At 48.7% G+C, this 27,877-nt stretch overlaps 1 protein-coding gene across 1 annotated transcript; it reads right to left on the bottom strand.

The window, feature by feature from the left end:
- Positions 1–26,232, bottom strand: LOC119813203 (SLP adaptor and CSK interacting membrane protein). The gene is made up of 5 exons (XM_038328388.1): positions 26,132–26,232; positions 9,235–9,358; positions 6,854–6,917; positions 4,015–4,088; positions 1–1,454 (listed from the first exon to the last, which is right to left on the bottom strand). Exons 2-5 carry the CDS (start codon positions 9,344–9,346, stop codon positions 1,258–1,260), a joined length of 447 nt encoding a protein of 148 aa, XP_038184316.1. The 5' UTR covers positions 9,347–9,358; positions 26,132–26,232; the 3' UTR covers positions 1–1,257.
- Positions 26,233–27,877: the final 1,645 nt, after the last annotated feature.

The following is a 27,877-nucleotide window of genomic DNA, read 5'->3' as shown; positions in this document are numbered from 1 at the left end:
TTAAGAAAATCACCAGCTGCCAGGCAGGGTTTTGGAGTGTGAGACACCAGAGGCAGGATACTGAGTAGAAGCTCTTAAAGTTCTCTTTGGGAAGTGCTGGCCCAGGCTGCTTCAGAGTGGCGATGGAACAGCTTAGTCAACAGGAAGTGGGGAACGCTGGCAACAAAGGATGTGGAAAAGGGTGCTAATTTCTGCCCTCAGCCATGGAGAAAGTAACCCAGCATAAGAAGCCTGGGCTAGGGAGTATGTCTCCATGGAATGTGCTGGACTTGAGGGTCCTGTGGGATAGACAGACATAGCTGCAGGCTATGCAGCCTGGAACTGTAGTGAGTGCTCAGCTGGGGCCTGCAGTGGGGAGTCCTTAGGGCAGAGGAGGCGCTGAGTCCTGCGGATGCTGGTGACGTCACTTGGGAACGCTTAGAGGAAGGTGAGAGATAACACCCCAGGAAAGATAGGGATGGAAGGGACAGCAATATAGACTCAGAGATGTAATAATGAAAGTTATAGAATAAGCTGCTTCCGGCTGGTGCTGTCTGAAGACTCTTTGGGGAAGCCTTCTTTTCCTGGCTGGCGGTGGAAGTCAGAAGGCCACTTGTGTCCTTGGTTGACTGTTAAAAATACTGTCCAGAAGCACACGAAATAGGCTTCTGTAAGAGCTCCATTCTCTTTGATGAGTTTGGTCCACATTCTGTGAAGGTACTGGGGGTTGGAGTGTGAGTGGGTGGGGTGCTTCACAAGAACAAAACACACTTCCTTTCCTTCCAGACTCTCAGAGTGTGGTGACCTGCGTACCTCAAGAACCCTCAGCTATAATGACAAGCCACAGCCTCTAAGAGGTGCAGGAATGGGTAGGGCCTGAAAGGAGGGAGGCAGGCATCCAAGCCATGGTCTAGATAGGGAGGGTAGTTGGGAGGTCCACACAATCAAAGGACTTAAGATCCCTCAGACCCACATTTACCAAGGGAACAAAGAGGGATGTGGAAAAATGAGTCAATGCTCACAGGCCCTGTGGCCCACACTAAGGAAACAGCCTCCAAAGAAGTGCAAGGGCTAGCCCTCTGAGTCTCAGGCCAGAGCTTCTGGAGTATCAGAAACACCAGGAACATCTGGAGCAGCAGGAACATCTGGGACATCAGGGCATTTGAAGCATCGGGAACGTCAAACTGTCCTGTCCTCTGCTGTAGCTCCTACGTAGGTGGCTTCCTCTGGGGTTTGGGAAGTGCCTGTGGTGTTACAGTCCACCCATTCTAGATTGTTCTAAAATGAGCTGTGTAAGCCCTTTTCCGCTTGCCAAGAAGGTGTGTTTGTTTTAGATTGCTGGTTTTCAGCGCCTGCTGGGATCTCAACATCGTCGTAGTCGTTTTCGGAGCCCGAGATGGAAAAGACCTTCTTGTTTCTAACTTTCCTCACTGATGAGTACCAAGCTAGTGGTTGACTTGGCACTTCCTGTGGGGCTAAAGCGCAGAAACAGGGTCATTACAATGCGAGTCCTTTGAGCTTTGAGCCTGTTACAGACCTTCCCACTTCCTGGAAGGCCAGTTCCCCATTTCACAAATGGAAACCAGTCGCAGACATGACACACATCTCAGGATCGCCCAAGCGCACGAGTGGCAAACGCTGGGCGGCTCTCCTGACTCCCACATCTGTGCCTTCAGAGCCTCTCATCCAGGGAGCTATGAGGCAAACCCTTAGGAAACAGACCACAGCCTGTTGCTAGGTGACCTCGGTTGTGTCCACAGATCTCAGATCACAAGGATATGATGTGCTTGTTGCTGCATCCCTCCCCACACCCTAGGCTGCTCCCCAGGACTCGTTGCCATTGCTTACATGCAAATCTGCCCCCTAAGAAGGAAGGAAATGGGGTGTGTATGTGTGTGTGGGTTGTTTTCAAAGATAGAATCACTGCAGAATGAGTCCACAGCAGGAACGAGAATGCCTTCCACTTCCATCTGTGGCTTGAGGATGATTCTCCTGAGGCTCGTGCATTGGGGACTCGGTCACCAATGTGGTGTGTGTGTGAGGGCGAGCTCAGCCCTTAACAGTTCCTACTGCTTTGCAGAGGTCCTGAGTTCAGTTCCCAGCAACTATATCAGGTGGCTCACATCCACCCCTAACTCCAGCCCCAGGAGACCCAGTGCCCTCTTCTGGACTCTGGACACGGTGCACATGTGGGCAGACACTCAGACACCTATGAACACAAAACTAAAATAAGAGAAAATGGTATTTTTGCTTTTGTTTTTCTTTTAAGAGCTAGAGCCTAGTTAGAAGTGGCATGGGGGAGGGGGGGGCTGGAGAGATGGCTCAGAGGTTAAGAGCATTGCCTGCTCTTCCAAAGGTCCTGAGTTCAATTCCCAGCAACCACATGGTGGCTCACAACCATCTGTAATGGGGTCTGGTGCCCTCTTCTGGCCTGCAGGCATACACACAGACAGAATATTGTATATATAATAAATAAAAAAAAAAGAAGTGGCATGGGTCCTTCTGTTTGCTCTCTACTCTGTCCTACCACGTGACTTTCCCGCTGCCACATAGGCTCCAGCTATGATGCCATGTTTGTCATGCGATGTAGCTTTCCAGTGCCATGCTGTGTGGACACTCCCACCCACGCTGCCAACAAAATAAGCCTCTCTTTAGGAAAGCTACCCAGCCTGAAGTATTTTGTCGCAGTAACAGAAAATAGAATAACACACTGACGAATAGCCTATAATGAGAATCAGATTTGCCTCCACAATAATCTTATCTTCCTCCAAGGAAACTGGAAACCCCATTGCCGTTCCACTTCCTATAAAATGAGTTCATGTTTAGATTCCAGAGGTCAGCTAGTGTGGTGATCATGGGTAAGTCACTTAACTTCCCTGGGCCTCAGTATTGTCCTCTGTCCAAGGAGCAATGACAGCCTTCAGTTTCACAGGGCTATGCAGACTTAAATGAGGTCTAGCAGGGAGCCAGTCGAGGGAACTAGGAAGCATTCAGGAATGGTGGGGCTCACCTGTAATCATTTTATTTTTTTGTTTTGTTTTGTTTTTTTTTTTGGTTTTTTTAAGACAGGGTTTCTCTGTAGCTTTGTACTCTGTCCTGGAACTAGCTCTTGTAGACCAGACTGGCCTCGAACTCACAGAGATCCAGCTGCCCCTACCTCTCAAGTGCTGGGATTAAAGGCCATCACTGCCTGGCTCACCTGTAATCGTAACACTTGGGAAAGTGCAGAAGGAGGAGTTCAAGCTAATCCTTGGCTGCTAAGGGAGTTTCAGGTAAGCCTGGGCTACGCGAGACCCTGCATCAAAAAACAAAACGAAGCACTAAAAGGGACTGGGGAGACAGTTCAGTCTGCAAAGTACTTGCCTTGCAAACATGAGAACCCAAGTTTGATCCTCAGAATCCATAGCTGTCTGTCTGTCTGTCTCTCTGTCTATATGTGTGGTGGTCAGGGTGGTGCGCAGCTGTAATCCCAGGGCAGGGCAGATCCCTAGGACTCACGGGCCTGCCCACCTCATCTGCTTGGTGAGTTCCAGTCAATACAAGATTTGCTCTTTTGTGACAGGTTTTCCCTGTGTAGCCCTGACTGGCCCAGAACTCTTTCTGTAGACCAGGTTGGCCTCGAACTCTCAGAGATCCCTCTGTCTCTGCCTCCCGAGTGCTGGGACTAAAGGCTTGTGTCACCACTGCCTGACTGCAAGACTTTTCTAAAAACGGTGGGTGGTGCCCAGGAACCACAGCTGAGGGTTATCCCCTGACTGTCACATGCATATCATTCACTCTTTACACCTGTACACACACAGACACACACTAAAGTTTAAAAAAAAAAGCCATAGTCTGCAACAGGAAGAACCCTCCCTAGATACCAAAGTAGTTAAGGCCTTTATCTCAGAGTCCCAGGTTTCACAGCTGTGAGAAAATAGTTGCCCCGCTGTTGAAGGTGCCCAGCCTGAAGTATCTCGTTAGCAAGCTAAACAAGGAACTCCAACGTTCATTATCCTACCCAGAGTGAAGCTGTTATCAGTAAAATGTACTTACCAGGGTCTCCTAGAAAAGGTGAACCCCTGGGTGGCAGAGCAGGTAACTGCCCTGGTGATGGATTAAGAACATTCCTAGAGAAGGAGAGAGAGAGAGAGAGAGAGAGAGAGAGAGAGAGAGAGAGAGAGAGAGAGAGAGAGAGAGAGAGTCAGTGGTTGGTCTGAATCAAGCCTATTGCCAGCTGCTTTGTAAAATATCAAGGCCAATGAATGGGTTGAAGATTCAGATCTCGATTCCTACACATTGGAAGCATTCCCTCAGCTTTCTAGATTCTGCATTCCGTTTCTCTCACCCCAAAGAAGTCATTTCCTCTAGCCTAGGGGTGGGCGGGGATCGTCCCTAGAGCACAGCATGTATCCTCCTGTGTGACCACCGCATGTCAGGTGTCTTTCAGTTTGCAAAACAGATGGACTTCCTCCTGGTGTTCAGTATCAGCCCCGTGACCAGCAACGCTGCTGCGAGTTTACCACATATGTGTCCAGAATGTTTCCGAGCGGGGCCATTCACAACAGTGACTGGAAGCGTGTGTTCAAAGGTGGCCATGGTCCCCAAGTCTCTTCCACCTCTCTTCACTCTTCCTCTTGCCCCTGGCCGTGAGATGAGCGGTTTTATTCAATGGTGCACTCCCTCCGTGATGCACTGCCTCACCACAGGCCCAAAGCAACAGGGCTAACCAATCCTGGACTAGAAATTGGAGAATGTGAGACAAGAGAAAATTCTTCTCTTTCTAAGCTGATTCCCTCAGGCATTTGTTACAGGAACAGAAGCTTACACGCAGTTCACGCCCGCTCACAGGAGACGGGACAGACTGACCATAGCCTCCTCCTACAGTGGGATTCTCTACAGCAAGCAGAGCGAACAACCTACAACTACATTCAATGAGTCTGACCACAACAGCATTGACCTGGGGTTGCAGCTCAATAGTGGAGCCTGGAATACTATATGCAAAGCACTGGGACTGAACTGACCCCCAGTACTGAAAAAAAATGAGCAAAAGATGCAAAACTCTGCATACTGTTCTGTTCATGTCAAGCACAAAACAAACAAACAGCAACAAACACCTTGCTGATTCCTTCTGGCTAGTAGGAATTTGGGGCACCATGACTGAAGGCCTTAGAAAACAAGTGTCCATGGTGTTAGTGCAATCCACTCTTGAGCTGGGCACTGTTACCTGTGTCTGCTCAGTTCATGGGAAGTTGTTGAGCAGTGTGCTTCCTGGAAACATTTTCCTGTAGCAATACCACACTTCTGTGGGACGTTTCCACTGTACCAGCAAGGCACTGGCCATCTGGCTGTGTGATACAGGATGGACTTGTTCATCAGTGTGATCAGACTGGGCAAGGAGAGGTTCTATTTGCTGGTCTCTTCAAACCCCAATAAAATACATTGAAAAAGTATATATATACATTTTTCTTTTGCATAGGCAAAGGTCAGCCATTGACTGAGTCCTGGGTGATCACCTCTCAGCTTTGACAACCACTGTGTTTATGCACCTGGAACTTTGGCTACTTCTGATGGTTATGCTCATCATTTATGGGGGATGCCTGCTTCTGTTCATCTGGACCCTTGACTCCTGGAGGGGCTGGAGACTGCATAGCTTAAGTCAGTCATGGGCTGTCTATCACGATCCCTGTGTACCAAGCTCAACTGAGCTTCCCGGGTCTGTGATGAGCTGCCTGGGTCTGTGATGAGCTGCCTGGGTCTGTGATGAGCAGCTTGGGTCTGTGATGAGCTGCCTGGGTCTGTGATGAGCAGCTTGGGTCTGTGATGAGCTGCCTGGGTCTGTGATGAGCTGCCTGGGTCTGTGATGAGCAGCTTGGGTCTGTGATGAGCTGCCCGGGTCTGTGATGAGCTGCCCGGGTCTGTGATGAGCTGCCCGGGTCTGTGATGTTTCACATGAGTTGACACACGTATTTACATACACAGCTGCTGAGATCTGTCCTCAGAACTAGCAGGGAAGGGCAGCTGGAGGCTTGTGTCTGGTTCCTCCTAGAGTCCATCTTATTTGGCTTTTTTTCTTCTGCTGAGTTTTATCTATTTTTGACTGTATTAAACCGTAGCTGTGCTGGGCGATGGTGGTGCATATCTTTGATCCCAGCACTCAGGAGGCTGAGGAAGATGGATCTCTGTGAGTTTGAGGCTGGCCTGGTCTACTTACTGAGAGTTCCAGGCTAGCCAGAGATACATAGTAGAATCCTATCTCAAACAAACAAACAAAGACTGTGTGAGTGAGACAGCTTCTGGGTCCCATGAGTCCCTCTCGTGGATCCTTACTCCTAACCTCAGCACAAACAACACTAAAAGAGTCCCAAACACATCACAAGAAGAAGTAAAGCTGGGGCACGGGCTGGAGGATTCTGTTCCCAGCACCCACATGGTGGCTTACAGCTGTCCCTCACTCCAGGTTCTGGGGATCCAGATGCCATCCTTCCTGGGCATCAGGCACACACATGGTGCATAGACATACATGTCATACATAGACATACGTACTCATAAAAATAAATCTTTAAAGGGGGAAGCGAAGCTGTGCTTGCAGACAACTTTGTCAGAGGATCACACTTGCAGTCTGTGTGAGGAAAAGAAGCATTCCTGAGCCTGCAACCCAAAGCCTAATAGCAACCTCTGTCAGGATAGATGCTCTCAGGGAGTCTCCTGCAGCGAATGCCAGAGGGGCGCTGCACCCACAGTGCCCCGGACCTCCCTCCTGCCACAGATGGAGAATCCATCTTACCAGCCCCATAGGAAAGGGCCTTTCAGACACACCAGAGCTAGTGGAAGGGCCCTGGTGGCAGTGACCAGATGGCTCTCAAGGCTGAACAGCGGGAATCTCCCCACTTACTCATACATCTTCTCTTCGTCTCTCCCATTAGGTTTCCAGGGCTTGGCAATTGACCAATTCTTGCCTAAGGGGGGAAACCATATTCACTTAGGGCACATTAGTGAAAGCTGTGACTTCAGCATTTTGAAGTCCTTGGAAAACCAGCAGATCCAGGATGTGTGGAAGGGAACTGCCAAGATGTAACAGACTTAGGAACTCCTAGCTTTGAAGTGTCAGAGCTGGTATTTGGACCCTGACCATAAAGCCACAGAGCCTGGGTGGTGACCCAGGGTTGGCAACAGCCATATGGGCTGTTTCTGCATTGCTTCATGGCTTGATTGGCACTAGGTAGGTTGTGTGAATAGGCAGGAGTGGTTGGGAGGAAATGAACTAAGGAAGGAAAGAATAGTTTGGCTGCGATGTGCTGGGTGTGTGTGTGATGGTTATTATGGTATTATTATTATTGGTGATCAACTTGACTACATCTGGGATTAACTAAAATGCCCAAAATGACTGGGCATACCTGTGAGGGATTTTCGTTTAATGAAATCATTTGAAGTAGGAAGATCCACTTCTAATTCAGCTCTTTGAGGTGGGACGACCCATTTCTAATCTGGGTCACACCTTCCGCTGGCAGCCTATATAACGGACATGGAAGAAGGAAGCTTGCTCTCTGTCTGCTTGCTCTTGCTTTCGCTGGCAAATCCATTCCTTCACTGACACTAGTGCCCGCTTCTTCAGGATCCCAGCACATCCTGAGACCCAGCTGAAACATCAGCCTTGTGGACTGATGGACTTTCTGTTCATCGTCAGCCATTGTTGGACTAGCTGAACCACAGCCTGTAAGCCATTCTACTAAATCCCCTTTCTCTATAGACATAGAGAGATTCATTCTGCAAGTTATATTCCCCCAGAGAAGCCATGCTGAAGCAGTGCATATATTATTATTTGCCATAACCTACTGTTAACAGGAGTCAGTCCAGATAAAAGTGGGAAAATGAGGGGTTTTGTCAAGGGTCATGTTTTTGTTCATATCTGAGAATGAAAGGTTTAACATTTTTTATCTCATTATTTATATATGTGTGTGCACACACACATTCATATCACATGTGTGGAGATCAGAGGGCAACTTTGGGGACTCAGTTCTCTCTTTTCAGCAGGAGTCCTGGGGCTCAAACTCAGATTTTAGGCTTAGTAGCAATTGACTTTACCTGCTGATGCGTCTCACTGGCCTAAGAGAATAAAATGGATACACAGGGCATAATTGCACACATCTGTAATCTCAGCATTGAGAGGCAGAGGCAGGAGGATCAGGGGTTCAAGTACAGCCTGGACTATATGAGATTCTGTCTCAAAAAACAAAGCAAACAAAAAAAGTTAAAAGGCAGTCAATGGATAGAGGAGTGTATGAGCCTTAAACACCCTTCTTAAAAATTATATTCATTGTATAAAGGAATGCAGTTAAAAGTAAATATACCCCCTTTTTATTAAAAATTCATTACTTAATGGGTAGTGAGAAAAGATCAAATTGGGAACCCAGAACACTTGAGATCTGATATCAGTTCTGCCACCAACACCTGGAATACCTCCGTGAAGGCTCGGCCTCCCTCTAGGCTTCTTCTCAGCTCTAAAAGAGATGTTGGAAACCAAGCCAAAAAGACTTTGCTTCTGTACAGCCTTGCGTCCTTAAGCAGCTGCCTGAAGGATAGTACCCTGATCACTTAGAGAGGCGTGTGCACCAGGGCACCCTGTGCACTGTATACCATCCCTGGGCACGCTCCTGGCTTAGCCCACATTGTATTTCTTTTAAAGAACTAGGGTCTCAAGGGACCATGCCACTGATTGGGGTTCATGTTTCAGGAGATAAACAGCAAACTGGAAAACCCACTCACAGATAATCTAAAGTCACTTTGTCTGAGAAGGCCAAAAACTTCTGGTCAAGTTCGAGATACGAGCAGAAAACAGGTCTTAGAGAGAGAAGGCAGTCGTGGTGGCAAAACACGTCCATCACAGATTGCATCTGTGTCTTAACGCATGCTGGAGATGGTTGACTTTCTACAGACTTCTGTTTGTTCCCTTCTGAGCCCCACAGAAAAGATGACATCAGCGCCAGGCAGAAACAGGGTTCCTGCCCCAGTGCCGGGAGACAGACTCTGTCTGCCTCTGCTATTACCCAAATCCTCTGACAAGGTCTTTGGAGATAAATCTACCCACCCCCCTTCACTACAGAGACGAGAAACTGAGGCCCAGGACAGAGGTCAGTGGTGTGGTTAGAAACCACAACCAAAGTGCGTGATGCTCCATCTAAGCTTAGCCCTCGCACGCCCAGGTGGATCCCAGCTCCGCTGTACTGACATCACCTGCCCCACCTCCACCTGCCCAGAGAAGATGGCCATCATTACCTTGTCTAAACTGCCTCCTGCAGACACAGTACAGGATGAGACCCAGGACCAAGGAGACAACGATAATGGCCACAGCCAAGAGGATCCAGAAATTGTCCCTCCACCAACTCATTGCTGCGGAAGCCTAAGGAGAACAGAGACGGAGGCATGAGGCACGAGGTACGAGTGGAAAGCCTGCAGGGGGCGCTGTCACCCTCCGTGCTTCCTGACACATCTGCTGAGGAACCAGAGGGTCAAACCTTACAGACAATGCCTTAGTAGGCCGCAGGCCCACTCATCATCTCTGAGTTGAGCCCCACCTGTCACATGGGACTGATGGTGCCAATTACTTCACGGGAGTTTGAGGTTTAGCTCTAAGTCACTCCAGAAACAGAGGGCACGAGATACAGCAGAGGGGAGATGTACCCCTGCGAGCAGTCCCCAGCTGCAGCTCTTTATGCCACAAAGACAGGAGACACTTTTCATATCTGTGGAGAGAGAATTTTGTTGTGGTTTGTTGTGAGGATGGGCTTGGGGAGAACAGCCTGATGGGTGCTATGATTTGAATGTGGCTGCCCCGCTGGAACTCACGCTGGGGCTTGGTTACCATGACACAGAATTGAGAAGTGGTGAGAGGTTTTTGGTTTTCTTTTAAATTATTTGATATGTATGAGTGTTATGGTTATATGTATCTCTGTGTACCACATGTATTCCTGGTGTCCATGGAGCCAGAAAAGAGTGTCAGATCCTCTGGAATTGGAGTTTTGGATAGTGAGCTGCCATGTGGGTGCTGGGAGTCAAACCCTGAGCCTCAGGAAGCGTGACTGGTGCTTTTAACAGCTGAGCCAATTTTCCAACCCCCAGGACAGTGGAACTAACTCTCTCTCTCCCCCCCTGTCTTTTCCTTCCTTTCTTCCTTCCTTCCTTCCTTCCTTTTCTTTTTTTTTTTTTTTCTTTTTGGTTTTATGGACACAGGCTTTCTCTGTGTAACAGTCCTGGCTATCCTGGAACTAGCTCTGTAGACCAGGCTGGCCTCAAACTCACAGAGAGCTGCCTGCCCCTGCCTCCCGAGCGCTGGGATTAAAGGTGTGCACCACCATCCTGGTGATGGTGGGATTTTTAAGAGGCATTCAGAACTGGGTGTGCTGAGTCACATCTGTAACCCCAGCGCTCCAGAGCCTGAGGCCTCAAGTTCAGAGACAGCTGTGGCTACAAACAGCCCTCTCCCAATAAAATACATCTGGATCCTGAAAGGTCACTCAACACCATTTCGTGTGAAAGGGCAGAACTCTGTCCACGCCAGCCCTCTTCTAGTGTAGAGCTGAAAAAGTGAAAGACCCTCTCCGTGCCATCCTGGAATTCCCAGTTTACCTCTGATCTCCCAATTAACCTTGAGCCAAAATAAATCTTTTTTTCCCAAAAGAAGCTGTCTGCTCTTTTGTGGTAATATGAAACAAACCAGGGCCATGAGTCCCTTTGAGTATGGTGTGGTACAAGCTGCAGACAGTCAGCTGACTTAATGCTCATGGAAAAATATCAGGGATTTGGCAGCCCAAAGACTGACTAGAGAAAAGTTCAAAGACCCAGGGTAAAACCAAACAGAAACGATTCCTCATGATGTTCACTATACTTAGAGATCAATTCCTTATCCAGTCATCAGCAGAGAGGCTCCCTCCGCGGAGATGGGAGTGGGTCCAGAGACCCACAGTCAGACTTGCAAAGAGTCTAGACTGGAGGTTCCCATCAAATCCCTCCCCTCGCCCAGCGGTGGTGGCGGCACACACCTTTAATCCCAGTACCCGGAGACAGAGGCAGGTGGATCTCTGTGAGTTTGAGGCCATCCTGGTCTACAGAATGAGTTCCAGGACTGCCAAAGCTACACAGAGAAACCCTGTCTCAAAAAAACAAACAAAACAAAACAACAAAAACCGAAAACAAACCCCTCCCCTCAGAGCTCAGGGAATCCCGTGGAAGAGGAAGGAGGTAGAAAGTGTGTAAGAACTGGAGGGGTGGAAGACACCAGGAAAATACAGCCCTCTGAATCAACTAAGCAGGGCTCCTAGGGGCACAAAGAGACTGAAGCAGCAATCACAGAGCCTGCATGGGTCTGCCCTAGGTCCTCTGTGCGTATATTATAGCTATTAGCTTAGTAGTTTCATGGGAGAAAGGGAGTGGATCCGGGGTAGAGGGAGGCAGGGAGGAATCTGGAGGAGCAGACGGAGGGGAAACTATAATTGGATACACGGGATGAGAAATGAATCTATTTTCAGTTTTAACAAATAAGATGAAGCCGGGCGGTGGTGGCGCACGCCTTTAATCCCAGCACTCGGGAGGCAGAGACAGGCAGATCTCTGTGAGTTCGAGGCCAGCCTGGTCTACAAGAGCTAGTTCCAGGACAGGCTCCAAAGCCACAGAGAAACCCTGTCTCAAAAAACAAAAAAACAAACAAACAAAAAAAAAAAAAACAAAAAAAAAAAACAAGACGGACTAGAGAAGATTCTTAGGGTAGCAGCAGAGGGCAAGGTCAAGGATCAAGCCAGCCACACCACAGTTAGACAGCCCCACAGTGGAAAGTGGCCAGTGCATTTATAGGCGAGTTATGTGCTAGTCCTAAAAGCCACCGGAAGCCACTGTGAGCAAGAATCCCTGGAAAGAATCCATGTTAGCACAGGCTAGAGGGTTGGCTAAAACGTCAATGGTGTGGAGAGGCTGGAAGTTTGTATGTAGCTTCAGAGACAGTTTATCTCGGCCTGTGCCAGCCCCTGAAGAGCCATCCTTGCCCGCCTCTCTTGGGAACTAACATCCTATGACTAGAGACAACGTTCTGACCAATAGACTGTATTAACTTAGCCGAAACCCTGCTTCCACCAACCAACAGGCTAAGAATGCTCTCAGCTAGTATCTGAGGCCGATAGCTAAGATTTTTCTGGTGTTGCCACCCATCTCTCTGATTTTTTTGTTTGTTTTGTTTGAGACAGGGTTTCTCTGTGTAGCCCTGGCTGTCCTGGAACTCACTCTGTAGACCAGATTGCTCTTGGACTCAGAGATCTTGCTGCTGACTCCTGAGTGCTGGAATTGAAGACATGGGCCATAATATCTGGCCAGAGCGCGCACACACACACGCACACACACACACACACATACAACACCCCATAGTTGAAAATGATGAGAATAGGTGCTGGAGAGATGGCTCAGTGGCTAAGAACACTGGCTGCCCTTCCAGAGATCCTGGTTTCATTCCCAGAAACCTTATGGAGACTCACAACCTTGTGTAACTCCAGTTCCTGGTCATCTGACACCCTCTTCTGGCCTCTGAGAGCGCTGTGCACACTTAGTGTACAGATACACACGCAGTTAAAGCACTCATATATGTAAAAATAAATAAATCTTTTAAAAATGATAAAAATAAATATTTTGTCAAGTCTTGATTTATGACTTTCTTTGTCATGTTAATGTAAAAACTTCATGAAACTAGCACACATTGGAACATGGAATGTAGGTAGCCTGAACCATTCTTCCCAGGCCATGGTCATTCATATTTGGCTCTAGAATAAACAAACTCAGCTCCCTTGAGGTGAGAGCTGTTTTTGCATTGAGGCTGAGAATGACATACGCCCAGCGGCTTCCCAAGCCAGGCAGGACACGTGAGCAGGCAGAGTGATCAGTAGATGCCAGGCTGCAAGAGAAAGTAGGGTAGGAGCTGGGGGAGGAATTGGCCTTTAGTAATAGGGAACTGCGGGAGAGAGATCAGGCTCTTCATCCGTGGACTGGGCGCTGTGAAGTTGGAGACTAAGGGAGGGAGGGGGTCCTTGGACATATCCTGGCATCTTGGTTACATGACAGTCAATTTCCCATGTCATCGTGCAGGCAGTGGAGCCTCGGGCATGGAGATTCACGTGGTGCCATTTCAGATTGACGCTTTGGAGTAACAGTAGTAACATTTAAAAGTGTCGAGGCAGGTAGCAGAGAAACAAGGCAGAATTAGGGTGCAGGAAAGCAAGCTGGCCTGTCTTCCTCCACTCACAAATGTTATATGATGTGGGGAGACCAATATGTACGGCTAGCACTCATTGAGATGATTTATCCTGTACTTGTTATTCCGGGTGGCTTTTGGGATTTGTCCACATCAACACACTGAGGATTTACTCTTAGGCCCTGAAGTGTCTACTCCCTGTGACTTGATTCACATCTAAGCCCACAGTGTAGAGGTTTTACTGCTGATCACTTTTCTGTGGTGTGCAAAAGAGAACAACAGAGAAAGAAGAACTAAACAAAATGAAAATGAAAACTGGAAATGCCTCTTGGTACACGCCTGTGAAGCTCCCGCTCATTTACAGGGTTCTCAAAAAAAACAAACAACAAACAAAAACCAAGAGAACCCTGGACTTAGTAGGGGGTCCTTCCTCTCTTGACAAGCAGGAATAATGTTGCTTTCTTTAGCCTTGGGGAGCCAGATAGACAAAAAGATCTGTGGGTGGGCCAGTGGATATAAAGACAGACAAAATTATCTTCCTTTCCTTTAGTTTATCCTCTTTCTGTTCAAACGCTTGTCTCTTGGTTCTTTGTCTATCTGTATTCTACAGCTTTCTTTCTTTCTTTCTTTCTTTCTTTCTTTCTTTCTTTCTTTCCTTCCTTCCTTCCTTCCTTCCTTCCTCCCTCCCTCCCTCCCTTCCTTCCTTCCTTCCTCCCTTCCTTCTTTTCTTCCTTTCGTTCTTTCTTGTCTTTCTCTCATTAAGTTTCTCCAAAAGCTGCACACAGCTGCACTTAGAGTGACAGAGACTGATATGGGAGACGAGGGTTGAACACTGTTGTGCTGGAGACTGGGTAAAAGAAGAGAGGGTGGCCAGGGGCCATCATTCTCACTGTCAACCCTCTATGCTACCTGACTTTTGAATTATTTGTATCCACTCTGATAAAATGGGGGTGGGAGAGAGAGAGAGAGAGAGAGAGAGAGAGAGAGAGAGAGAGAGAGAGAGAGAGAGAGAGAGAGAAGAGAGAGAGAGAGAGAGAGAGAGAGAGAGAGAGAGAGAGAGAGCACCATGTAGTCTGCTTCCATTGGAAAACATTGTTTAAGTCTCAAAATTAAATAAATTGCATTTTCACTAGACTCTTGGGAAAGACAGAGGGAGAATGTTGTTTCCAGGAAGTGAAACCATGGACCATTTCAGAGCAGCTCAGAGGCTAAAGGTTTTCCTCTCTTCTAAGTTTTCTTAGAAATGAAACTGGTTTTGCCATCCATGTTTCTAGTGTGTCTAGGGCCCTGAAAGTCTGTGAAATGCATTCCCATCTCTCACTTTGTCCTCAGCCCTTATCCTGTTCTCCAGATGGGGAGCAAAGACCAAGGTGAAGGGACCTTCCCAAGGTCACCCAGAACGGCCAGAATGCTCTCTGTGTGTCACAGGGCCTTCATCTGGTGATAATAATGTCTCAAGTCACCATGGAATGGCCAATTGGAGTTCACACACCCTGCTTTAGAAGGAGAACCGCTGGCTGTGATGTGGTAGTGGCAATCCCCCAGTGCGAATGTTCAGTGCCCACCACGGATAATGCTCTGCAGTCAGCCCCTCCTCCGCGGACTGTGGAGAGACGCCTTCCTGTCCCCTCCTCCGTGGACTGTGGAGAGATGTTTTTTCAATAGACAGAGTAATTTGTCAAGCTGAGAGAGACCAAGAGAATCACATTCCATTTCCAGTCTGATGTCACCTGAGACCACCAGGCTAGTTCAACAGTTAAGGTGCTTCCAGGCGGAGAGGTGTTCTTCGGAGGAGATCTATGGGGATTACATGCATGGAGCTGGGGGATGGGAGGAGGTGGGGGGGTGGAGTGGTGCAGGCCTTGGAAAGAGAGAGAAACCGAATCTTACTCTGGTCACGCATGAGGCCAAGCAGTAGATAAGACTCTAGGTTGCAGGATTGCTGAGTGTGGGAAAAATCCGTGCCTGCCTGATAGGATTGCCCAAGGCTGTGGCCACAACTCTCAGAGGACAATAGACTTCTCAAGGGCAGCCTATTGGAGAGGCTGGGCCAGGGGCATGACTTGAACCCAGGAGCCTGGGCAGCAGAAGGAGACTATGTATCTTTAAAAGATGGTATAATGCTGGCTGGAGAGATGTGATTAAGGGCACTGGCTGCTCTTCTAGAGGCCTGGGTTCCATTTCCAGCACCCACAAGGCTGGCTCCAGTTCCAGGGAATCCAGCGTCTTCTGGTCTCTACAGGCACTGCACATACATGATGCATGCATGTAGGTGCTGGTAAACAATCATACACATAAAATAAAAGTTTAAAAAGTCATCTTTCAGTTTGGAGGTCAGAAGCTCATGAATATCTCACTTGTCAGTCTAAAACCAAAGGACTATCTATGGCCTTGGTTTTCATAGGCTCTAGGAGAGAATCCATTTTCTTATCTCTTTGGTTTCTAGAAGCCACTCACAGTCCTTGGCTGGTGACCGTCTTCCTCTCTTCAAAGCCAGCCCTGTCCCATGCTCTGATCATTCTTCTGTTGTCCCATCTCGATCCAAGCTCTTCTGCTGCCGTTCTTCCCTGTGCAAGGACTCTTGAGATCACATTGACTCCATTCTCTAACTCAGGATGATTTCCACACCTCAGTCAGCTAATTAGAAGCCTTGATTACCATTTACTATGAACTCTGGCATAATCACATGCTGTGGGATAACCCCTCTGTATGCTGTGAATATATTTTTATTATCATTGGTTAATAAAGAAGTTGCTTTGGCATATAGCCAGGCAGAATAGTGTCAGATGGAAAATCCAAGCAGAGATACAGGGAGAAGAAGGGTGGAGCTGGAGAGATGCCAGAGAGCCGCTAGAGCAACAAGATATACCAGAGAACCGGTAACACCACGAAGTCAGGTGGCAAAATATAGATTAATAGAAACTGGTTAATTTAAGTGGCAAGAGCTAGTTAGTAATAAGCCCGAACAATAGGCAGAATGGTTTGTAACTAATATTAAACCTCTGAGCGATTATTTTAAAGGTGGTTCCACTGGACCATGCGGGACAGAAAATCCCCCATCTACATTTTCTCTGTATCAGGATGAGTTCCACATCTTGGTATTAGATGTCTTGATTCCCATTGACTATGAACTCTGGCGCAATCAGGGTCTGGGAATTTGGATGTGGGCATTTTGAGGAAGGCAAGGGCTATGACACAGATGACGCCATGCTCACTCCTCTTGAATTAAATTGGATCCATGGGCTTATATTGCTACAATTCAAAAATATTTTCCCATCTTTGTGATAGTTCAAGAAGGAGTTTGGGAAACAGTGAATTGATTCTGTCATCTTTGGTGAGAAGTCAGTTGTCCGGTGCTGATGCTGTCATGTTGGCCACGAAGCAGCAGGGTCTCTCTCTCTCTCAGGCTACCACACTGGAGATGGCAGGAGGGGTCCTCAAAGCAGGACTCGGGCTTGGGATAAAACAGGGCTCTCAGAGCCAAAGAGGGGCCCAGAATGAGCTTAGCCTAGAGAGCAGAACTGTAGGACCAATGCTGGTGTCACCCTGACCCAAATCCACAGATGCTTACAACGCGCATGTGAACCCGTGTATGTGTGACGTGCGTAGAGAAGGCGGCTTTGCACAAGGCCATGTGCACTTCACACCGGCTCACACTCGAGATGACCTGTGCTACTCACAACACTGTTAGAACACTGCAGACAGCGCCACACTGTGTTGTTGAGGGGACAATGACAAGGGGTAAAGACTGTACATGCTCCACGCACAGGCGCTTGGTGTTTTGGAAGACCTTCAATCCTCTGTTGGCTGCATCCATTGATGTAGAACCTGTGACCAGAGAGATGACCACATTTCCTCTTCACCGAAGAGGAAGCAGAACTCAGGTTAGGAAACTTGCGAACTGGCAACCTTAGATTCCAGCTTAGACACCCAGAGTGTGGACTCGGTTTCCTCTGCCACCTTGACATGAAACCCACAAAATCCTTCTCTTCATAACAGAACCGAAAGCAGAACCATTGCTAAAATTTTCCAATATTCGCAAGACTTCAGGGTCTCACTGCAGCTCGCTGCCCATAAAGGGAACCTCAGTATGAGGACACTTAGAATACCCAACTGTAGCCAGGTGTGGTGGCGCACGCCTTTAATCCTCGCACTCGGGAGGCAGAGGCCAGTGGGGCTCCGTGAGTTCAAGCCCAGCCTGCTCTACATATCGAGCTCCAGGTTAGCCGGGACTACATAGTGAGACCCTGCCTCAAAGAAACAAACAGCAAGAATGACAGAACTGCCGTATGTGCTGTGTGCTGGCTTTCCATGAGTTTCATTACTCTACATGCCGCAACATGTGTAATCCTCGCAATAGCTCCGCATGCTAAGTACTCATCACTATTATCCCATTTTACAGGTTAGAAAATAAAGGCCTGGGAGGGCTTAGCAAGACTGCAGAGCGAATAAGTGAAGCCAAACCCGTGTTTGTCTGACTCTAGGGCCTTAACTTTTGACCACTAAGTCTGAGCATCTCAGAAACTTTGGACCGCCTGGGGCATTTTAAAGATGGGTTTAGCCACAAGGTCTCGAGGAGCTACTACACTTCCAACTATGACCTGTGGCTCTGGTATGAGAACCTGTATCAGCATATTCGACAGGCCACCTAGAAGGTTCTCTGGGCTCAGCGAGGAGCCCACCCCTGTTTGGCTGGTCTGCAGGGTGCCTATTCCCTGGAGCTGCCCTAGGTGGTGGCAGCAGGAGCTGGATGGGATAAAAGGCCTTGAAAAGACACCTTGAACGCAGATACCTCTCCCGTTCTTGTCCTGGCCCCTGGAAGGCTACCACCAATACACAAGTTTCCTTTCACCAACAAGGCTCCATGCTGACTTTGTTTCTACTTCCTCTTCATTTAAACTCGCTTGCCTCCACATCGAGGAAGAAAAACTAACTCCCTGGTGCCTCTGTGTTCCTTTGGAGGATGCGGCTCTCTGGGGTCCTTGGAGGACAGTCATAGCTGATGTAATGTGGATGCTGAAATTCAGTTCCTAGGGGATAGAGTGGACCCAGGAAGCCTCTCTGTCCTCCTTGCTTCGTGTCCCCTCCCTAATGCATAACACGTCCTTGCTCCAGTGTTCAGAATGCATGTGCACTGCTCCCTAGCTCCGAGTCATCCCGCCCGTAGTCTCAGAGATTTATAGAATCTATAAATCTGTAGTTCAGGGGATATGGGGGTCGGGGATAGAATGAGGAAGAACTTAGGAGGAGGGATTGTTACGGGAAATGAAGGGGGAAGGTGCCCTCCCAGAATGGGAAACCCTGAATTTCAAGAAGCGAAGGGTCTGAGGCCCACTGAGTGCTGTTTGTTTATAACGGGGCCTCATCTTGTTATTGACTGTGAAGGTTCCAGAAGGGAGGAGAAAAATGAAATGCAGGGGTGGAAGAGAGAGGAGAGGCTTCAGAATGGAGACAATCCATGGTAGGCCGCCCTTTCAAACCGGGACAAGGGTCAGGGGAGGAGGGCTGCTGAACGGAACCAGAGAAAAGATAGGGTGTTGGGAGCTCACACCCAAAACTTCCGTTTCCTCCAAGGTAGGAAACAAAGTACTGGGGTAGACCAGGGCTTTGAGACAGTGCTCCCAAGTGAGCAGCGAAGTCCTCCACCACTTTCCAGCCCAGCTTTCTCACCCTGCATCTCCCTAAGGCACTTACTTCTGCAGCCTCCCTTCCCTCCTGCCTGAAACCCCTGAGTGTTCCCCAGCTCAGGAAGAGTGCCCCCGACCCACAGTAGTCTATGATGGATGGACTAAATGCTTCTTTCCCCACCCATACAGTGATGGCGACTTTCCCCTGTCTATTGTGTGTTCATTTGATCATTGTCTCCTTTGCTGGCGCGCATAAATACGGTGCCAGCAGGGCCCTTGCTCCTCTCTTTACCAGTACGTTCCCAGTGAGATCAGCTGGGCACAGCAGGTGATTCATGCGTGTCTGTGGATGCATGAATGACTAAAGGATTCGACAGCCTTTTTCTCCTCTGTGGGTAGACATCCCTGGGGGCCATGCAGCCTGGGAGTGAACAGCGGCCACACCTTTGTGAGGCAGCCTTTGCAGTAACTGCCGCTTTCTATCTTTGCAAGGCTAGTTCTCTTCCCTTAGCCTGACACTTTAACATCTAAACATAAACTACCCCTAAATGACTAAGCCGATAACCGCCGGGGCTGAGGATGTGGCTCCACGGTGCATGGTGTGCCTTGTACGCAAAAGCTCAGAGATCGGTTCCCAGCACCATAAATAAAAAGGGGATACTCGCGAATGGTCTTCATTTAGCTCTACAGAGCCAGAACACATGGTGACCTTGAGTTACAACACAATGAGCAAAACTTCTTATGTTTTTCCTTCTCTCCATTAGGTAACACAGTAAACTGCTCCAAGGTTTAACTTGCAGAAAATGGAGCTGTCTGGAGAACGATAAGAACCAGCCGTAGGAGGCTGCAATCTTACGGCCAGAGGAACATGGAGAGGAACCACATGCCCCGAATGACAAAGACCACGCAGCAGTAGCCACCTGCCCACTGCCCCCTACACCTCCTCCTCTCCTTCCATGTGAAATTCTTCTCATGCATCCAGCTTCCCTGGGAGGAGGCACTGAGGACAAAAGCATTCATCTCCTAGGGCACCGCTCCATGAATGAAAGGGATCTCTTTCCCACCTGTCCTGTCCTGAGTTTTGGCTTTTGTGCAGTGAACTGTTAGATCCATGCTTGGTAATAGATAAAGTTTCAACTGAGGGCTTCAAGTTCCTGACCTGTGTAGTATTATTCCCAGACCACCTCTTTAGGACACATGGCCTTAGGTGGACCCCCTGTCTTCCGCTGTCACCCACCACTGGGGTAGGAGGTAGGTTGGGAAGAAGAGACGATTGCGAGCATTGAGGCAGGGGCATTCTAGCTGCCCCCCTTCCCCCCCGAGGCTCTGTACTCCTCAAGCTACTAGGACATTTTTCAGGAGCCCCAAGGAGCCTGGTGTACAGTTTTAGGGGCAAGGATTGAGCAAGACATTCCACAGAGGGATGGCAGTTGAGCAAGGTAGGAAAGCAAGGAAGGACAATTGCTATCCCGGCCTCAACTTGCTCTTTTCCAGAAAGCATTTCTGGGGAGCCAGTGACCATACTCCATCCTTCATCAGGAATGCCTGAGACTGGTGACTCATGCCTTTAATCCCTGTACTTGGGAGGCAGAGGCATGTGGATCTCTGTGAGCTCCAGGCTAGCTTGATCAACACAGCAAGTTCTGTGCCAGCCAGGACTACAGAGAGAGAGAGAGAGAGAAAGAGAGAGAGAGAGAGAGAGAGAGAGAGAGAGAGAGAGAGAGAGAGAGAGAGGGAGACAGAGACAGAGACACAGAGACACAGAGAGAGACAGACAGAGAGGGGGGAGAGAGGGGGGAAAGAGAGGGGGAGAAGGAAGTAGGGAGGAAAGAAGGTGGGGAGGAGGGATGGAGGAAAGGAAGGAAAAAACAGGAAAAAAGGAAGACAGAGCGGGAGGGAGGAAGGAAGGAAGATGGTTTGCAACGCGGAAAGTCGCACACACTCACAGAAATGTGGACACTGGAAGGCCTTGAGCTGGGCACCCAGGGAGCAGTTTTCTTTCTCCCAGCTTGCTGAGTACCAGCTTGCTGGGCACGGACTTGTTGGGCAGCCGCGTCTGTCTCTGGAACAAGACCCTTAATGTCTCCATTAAGGTTCTGAAACTTTTCCAAGAGATGACACACACGAAAGAGCTCTGAGGATCACGACACAGGCGTTATCAAGAGCAAAACCACAAAGTTCTCTTTACAATTGCCATCACTTCAGGAAGGGCAGCCATGTTCCCTGGGAGGTTACAGAATACCCGCGGGCATTAGCCGGGCTGCCAGTAGAAACCGGGGAGGGTTGGGTTCCTCTGGGCTATAAAGGGGCAGCTGTGAGCTAGGACCCAGAAGGACAAGTATGAGAAATGGGATAGGAGGAAGCCAAGCAGAAGCCAGCTGCTGGTCGAAGCCTGGAGAAGCCTCAGGTAGAGGTGCTCAGGGATGCAGTGGCGAAGGCAGGCTGCACGGCATTCAGTCTGTGGTTGTTCACAGATGCGTGGTGCACCCCTCTAGTGGTCACTCCTCTGGCGATGCATCCCTCTGGCGGTCACCCACCCATTTCTTGATGAGCTCTCCAAGCTTTCTCAAGCATATGTGTTTTGGTGGTGTGGGAACCAGGAAGAGGCCTTGGTTCATATGTGAGTAGTCAGCTCAGTGTCCCCCAAAGAAGCCATGACTAGTAAGAAAGGGATGCCTCCTAAGTGGCTCCCCACACTTGCTAGCCAGGCTTGGAAGGCTTCGAAACAGGCAGGGCATGGGATGAGGGTTGGAGCTGATTTCAAAGGCATAGCCAAGCCTGCCAGCACAAGCAGTTCCTGCCTGGTTCCGGTCTAGTTGCCAGTCTGTCATTGATGATGGTCAGGACGTATATCACCCGACCACCTTGATGACATGTATGCTGGAAATGGCTGTGTGGATACTTAATGGCAACTTAAAATTGAGTGTGGACAGGACAGGGCTACTGAAAGGGTCCGGTGTCTCTGCTCATTCTGTAGTCTTCCATTTCTGTGGGAGGCAGGCAAGCTCAGCCCCCCCATCTTTCTACTGCCCTCAGCCTCCGCCTCCTTCCCTGGTCTTCACATCTATCATCTTGTCCCTCTACTCCAGAGCATCAACCCAGGTTCCAGTCACCTGGGCAGTCGGTCACTTTGCTGCCCCCTCTCACCTGTTCCGCCCACTGTTGGCTGCCACATATAAATACGACCCTTTGTTGTCTTTCTGTAGCTCCTTACCACTTAAGCAGAGTTAAATACGAGCTCCCAAGGCGAGCGAGCATGGCCAAATCCATCCCAGTGGGCACCTGCCTACCACGACAGCCTTGGCAACCCCCATACTTCCTGGGTCCCGTTGAGCCTTTGCTCTGCAAAGGACCTCACTTCCGGAGTCCTTGCATTCTCTCTGGCCTCCCGGCTTGGGACTCACTCTGTGGGCTTAAAGCAGTGATGCTCTAGAATCCTGAACTGACTGACCACGGGGCCTCCAGGCGGCGACAGCCCCCCATGGCTCACATACAGGAACTCCCTAGGGACAAGAGCCAGCTGCCTATCTTGAGGCTGCATTTGCATACCAAGCATTGTGTTTTTTATTTAGATATTATGCAAAAGTCAATAAAAATGGAAGCACTTCCCGTAGAAGCGTACTTCACAGCTTAGAGTCAAACTGAAGTGGAATGGAGACAGTGTCAACTCTCCGCACCCAAACTTGGAAATCCTTTTATCCTGATGGCTGGAAGGAGGGACGTGGAGACAGAGGCAGGGGTACCGGCGCAGACACCTCCTGTCCTCCAGTCCTTCCCTCCGCCCACTGCCTCTGAGAGGGAGGGCCTCAGGTACTCCAAGACGGGTCTTGAGCACCCCATTTTTTGGAGTCAGTCTCCAGTTCTCCTGGCAGATGGAATACAATGTATAGCTCCCACTTTTACGTAAAGAGTCGTTCACCAATGACTTCTTAAATATTCATAGCTACTCCAAGGTGATGTTTTTGAACTAAAATACCAGGCTCCTAGAGTTTGCTGAGGAAGCTGAATAATTTCCCCCTAGGAAGCTGGACACTGAGGCTCCTGGAAGGCCCACACCCTGCTCTGGAAGTGTGGGATTTTCCAGTTAGAGGGAAGGCCATCAGTCTGGAAGGAGCAGTCACGGCTATGACGTTTGAGCTTTGCGTTTGGTTTTGTTTGACACAGGTTCTCTCAGTGTAACCCTGGCTGTTCTGGAAGTCTCTATATAGGTCAGACTGGCCTCAAACTCACAGAGACCCTCTGCCTCCACCTCTCCAGTGCCACCACATCTGGTCTGATGTTTTTTAAGATCTAAAAAGAATTATTTTGAGTCTAATATGCATAGAGATGCAAAGGTTAAGGTGACTGAGCCTTACATCGAGCTTGTTATAGAAATATATTATTATATATTTCTGGGGTAAAGGAGGGCGTGGAGGACTTCAGGGGAGGATGTGGACAGCAAGCAAAGGATTTTTGGTGATTTGTAATTATGTATTATGACTGATTTAGCTTCTCCACCAATTAGATTTATTATGGGGGCATCTATAATGCACACACATGTTAATACTGTATGTGGGCCAATAATTTTTCAGTAACTTGATATTCATATATTGTTATTTAAAAATACATTATGTCCATTAAGTCTGTTGCTAAAGAAGATATCTACATATGTAAAACATACTTACATATCTATGTATTTGTTTTGTGCTGCTTGGTAGATATTTCCTTTGTGAATCTCTGTGAGGTTTTTGTTGTTTGCTTGTTTAGTGCTGAGAATTAACCCTAGGGTTCCAAAGGCATAAGTTACATCCCTAGCCCATGCCTCTTGAAATAACATGCGATATTTTACTAAAGTAAATGGATTGACCAAGTTCCTGGTAAATGAATGTACTGACATTGTTTTATGTACATAATTATAAAATGACTCGTTTTTTTGTGCAGAGGTTGAGACAGGGGCTCTCTATGGATCCCTGGATGTTCTTAGAACTCATTATATAGAAGAGGCTGGTCTTGAACTCACAGAGATCCACCTGCTTCTGCCTCTCAAGTACTGGGATTAAAAGGCTGGCTATCAAATGTTTTCATAGAAAACCCCGTGAGGAAGTTTCTGTTCTGCTGCAGTGAAGTAGGGGAACGCACCGTGATCGTATCCCTGTTCTGTATTCTGCACTGGCTTTCTGGCCCACTGTCTAATGATGACATTGTGGTTAGTGTTTCATTAAAAACGATGCCGGGTCAGAACACAAATCCTGTAGAGCTGACAAGGTGAGGTACTTCTGCATTATGAATGGTCATCGTCGTTGTTAATTAAACTTGTTAGGGGCAGCTGTGGTGCCTGCACGTGTTAGCACAGTGTATGGGGACAATACTGGACTGGCAGTTGGCCACACTGCCATACTGCTGCAAGCATGTTTGTCAAGCTGATTAACTTATCAAACCAGGACAGCTGCACATTAATCTTGAACCTGATTTATTTTCTCATAAGATTGAACTCTGTTCATACGTGCTCAGCCATCGGTAGCTTATTGCTTGCCTAGCAAATTTGTCTGCAAACAGTTAGGGGATGTATCTATTTGTCAAGAAAAAGGGAAGGCGAGGGAAAAATGGAGGTAAAAAGGGAAGGAAAAAGGGAGATGTAGAGAGAAGGGAAGAGAAGGAAAGAAGAAGGGGGAAGGGGGAGGAAGAACCAGAACTCTGTCCTAACTAACTTCTGAGGGAACTGATCCTCCCACATGGATAAAACATGACTTTTGGGGAGCTGGAGAGATGACCCAGTGGTTAAGAGCACCGGCTGCTCTTTCAGAGGATTCCCAGATTCAGTTCCCGGCACCATTTGTAGCTCCGGTTTCAGGGATCTTAATGTCTGGGTCATCGCTCCAGCCTCCTCTCTTTCACTGTCCTGGCAGGCTGTGCTGCACCTTCTGGGTTCAGCGTTCTTCCTTCCCGGCCTTCTGGTGCACCTGGCAGCAACGCCACTTTTAATGCTCCTTCAGACATAGACATATACACAGCCTCCGGTTTATCCTGGACAAGCTTACCAGGGTAGTAAGTCAAGGAAGGATGAGGCCTAAGAGCAAGTGGGTGGAGAGATGGAGATGGAGAGATGGCTCAGCGATTAAGAGTGTATGTTACTCTTTCCAAGGACCTGAGCTTGATTCCCGGTACCCATTCCAGGGACCTAGAACTCCAGTTCCACAGGCTCTGATGCCTTTGACCTCCTCAGACGCACGCAACCACGCATGTACACACACACATACACACACACACACACCCCACACACCACAGAGACACACCCACACACATCATTAAAAAATAAATCCTTTTGCCGGGCAGTGGTAGTACACTTGGGAGGCAGAGGCAGGTGGATCTCTGTGATTTCAAAGCCAGTATGGTATACAGAGCGAGTTCCAGGACAGCCAAGGCTACACAGAGAAACTCTGTCTCCAAAAACCAAATAATAAACAAACAGACAAATCCTTTTTAAAAGCCACAGTCAGATTAAAGAGAGATGAGAGAAGCCAAGGACCTGGGCAGTGGAATAGGACATGGGAAAGCTGGACCCAGGTTTCCATCAAAATTAATTTTCCAGGCCAGGCATGGAGGCACATGTTTTTAATCCCAGTATTCGGGAGGCAGAGGCAGGAGGATCTCTATGAGTTCCAAGCCAGCTTGATCTACAAAACAAGTTCCAGGACAGCCAGGGCTATTACAGAGAGAAACCCTATCTCGAAAAACCAAAAACCAAAACCCAAAAGATTAATTTTCCAGAGACCAAAAGCAGATGGCTCAATCAAGATCTCACGCTAGCCTAACTAACATCCAAGTCCTGAAGCCTCTGGAGGTAGGTAGGTGCCTTGTAAATCCCAAACACCAGAAACTGAGAGACAAAAGTACCAAGAGCCGTGGCATTCAATTCTTTCATCTGACTGCACCAAGATGCAGCCTGAGTTTATGAAGTTAGCATTCTGGCTGCCCCAGCACAGAGCCGTGAGGTCCTCTAACTACTAAATACCAAATGTCACCATCACTACCCAGACAGAGGTAATACATTACACTTTACACATCTCACTCCCAACTGCTAATCAGCCTGAGAGATGAACTTTATCGTCCCTGGCACACACACTGGAGAAGTAAAGAGATGGCTGAGATCACCCAGCAGCAATGGCACAGCAGACTCGTTCCTCCAGTTGCCCCTGACAGTGTACCACAGTCTCAGGCAACAGCCCATCAGCCCTTGCCTGAGAGATGGCTCGCTTGGCCACATGTCTGACACCAACACGGACGGATGAGTACAGGGGAAAAAACAAGATGCTGTCCTTAGGAAAGACGAAGCACTTACCTGGACTGCTGTGGTGTTCGACGCAAGCAGCTGGGGTGACAGCAGTAGACTGAGGGCTGTGCTCAAGCACAGCTGGGGTGAGGCCTTGCTCGCCCACGTACCCTCACTCACCCTGAAAGGCAACAGGCACCAGCCTGACCATACTTCCTCTTTCTGGTCAGCCCATGGCTGTCATCCCCGTTCCAGGGAAGCTGACTACCCCAGGTTTTCTTGAAGCTAGAATCTTCCCAGGGCTTCTTGTGGCTCTGTCAGAGACCCACAAAGTCTCATCATGGGGTGGAAGGGCGTTCCAGGACGTGTCAGGCTCCAGCGGGAGTGAGTGAGGGGTTCCCATGGGGTAAGTCTCCTTTGTACATTTCTAGGCACAGTCGTGTGGGGCTCAAGAAGAGAGACGGGTCCCTGAGTCCACCCAGAGGGGCGTGATGAGAGACAAGTGACAGATACACCATCCCACAAGAGTGACTCTCCAGCCCCTAGAGCTGGCCCAGCTTCTGCTGAGGAGGCAAGGAAAAGGCTGCCAGTTTCTGAGATTGCATAGCCGAGGCTGACCTTGAGTGTGTGATCTTCCCACCTCTGTCCTCCACGTACTGGGGTCACAGGTACGTGCCATCACACCCAGGCAGTGGACCGTTGGGACTGAGTTAAGTCATTCCCTACCGTGCTGTGAGAGAGAATTCCCAGGGATGCTCATAGACTCTGAAAATGGAAGCTTGGGGTGTGGAAACGAGAAACCACTCTGCAGAAGTAAGATCTTACCATGAGCAGTCACGTCAGGGTGGTACAGATGAGCTTGAGGTCACCCTCCAAGGGAGAGGCTGCCCTGGCACCCTGGAACAATGATGGCCACCAAAGTGACTGGCAAAGGTTCCCCACCTGTCCAGGAGATTCCTGGTGTGTAGCATTTGCTAGTGTTTATGGTAAAAAAAAAAAATACCCCGATCACGGCCAATTTCAAAATATTAGCATGGCGTCGAGGGATTGGAATCGGGAGGAAAGTGTATCTAGACAGCTCTCCCAGGCCTTCTGGGCCGACATCATTGCGTTGCTAGAAGCCATGGTTGAGCGCTGTTGCGGGCTAATTCTTCAGTGTTTCACACTGCTTATCTCAAAAGATCTTCACCTAATTGGATGATTTCCTTCATTTCTTAGAATCCTGAAGCTTGTGAAGGTCACGCCACTGGCTGAGCTTACATGCCGGTGAGGTGACCTTCAGCTCAGACCGCCCACATGTGACCCTTGTGCTCATCCCCATAGACTCATCTGAAATTTAGTCGCTCAAAAATTGCCCCAAGATAGGTATGGCGGTGTGTGCTTGCCATCCCAGTACTGGGGAGGCAGAGGCAGGGGGCACTGTAGTGAGACAAATAAATGCTGTGTCTCCAAACAAAGAAACAAACAAAAATCCTACCTTTTAAGCATTTTTGTTGTTGTTGTTGGTTTTCCAAGACAGGGTTATCTCTGTAGCTTTGGAGCCTGTCCTGGAACTAGCTCTTGTAGACCAGGTTGGCCTCAAACTCACAGAGATCTTCCTGCCTCTGCCTCCCGAGTGCTGGGATTAAAGGCGTGGGCCACCACTGCCCAGCCTAAAAAGCAAATTTAAAGCTACCTCCTGAGAAGTGAGTCAGTGCTCCTGTAGGTATGGCTTAGCCCAGGCTAGCGAAGCTACGATCCTTGGTTTGTGCTCTGTTCATCCACTGTTTTTGCATCCTTTGAGGTCCCCAATCCAGTTGTGGCATTGCAAACTCT

This window comes from Arvicola amphibius, chromosome 4 (assembly GCF_903992535.2).
Source record: "Arvicola amphibius chromosome 4, mArvAmp1.2, whole genome shotgun sequence".
Taxonomy (NCBI): Eukaryota; Metazoa; Chordata; class Mammalia; order Rodentia; family Cricetidae; genus Arvicola; species Arvicola amphibius.
The sequence above is the reverse complement of the archived record's forward strand: the minus strand, read 5'-3'. Positions and strand labels throughout refer to the sequence as shown.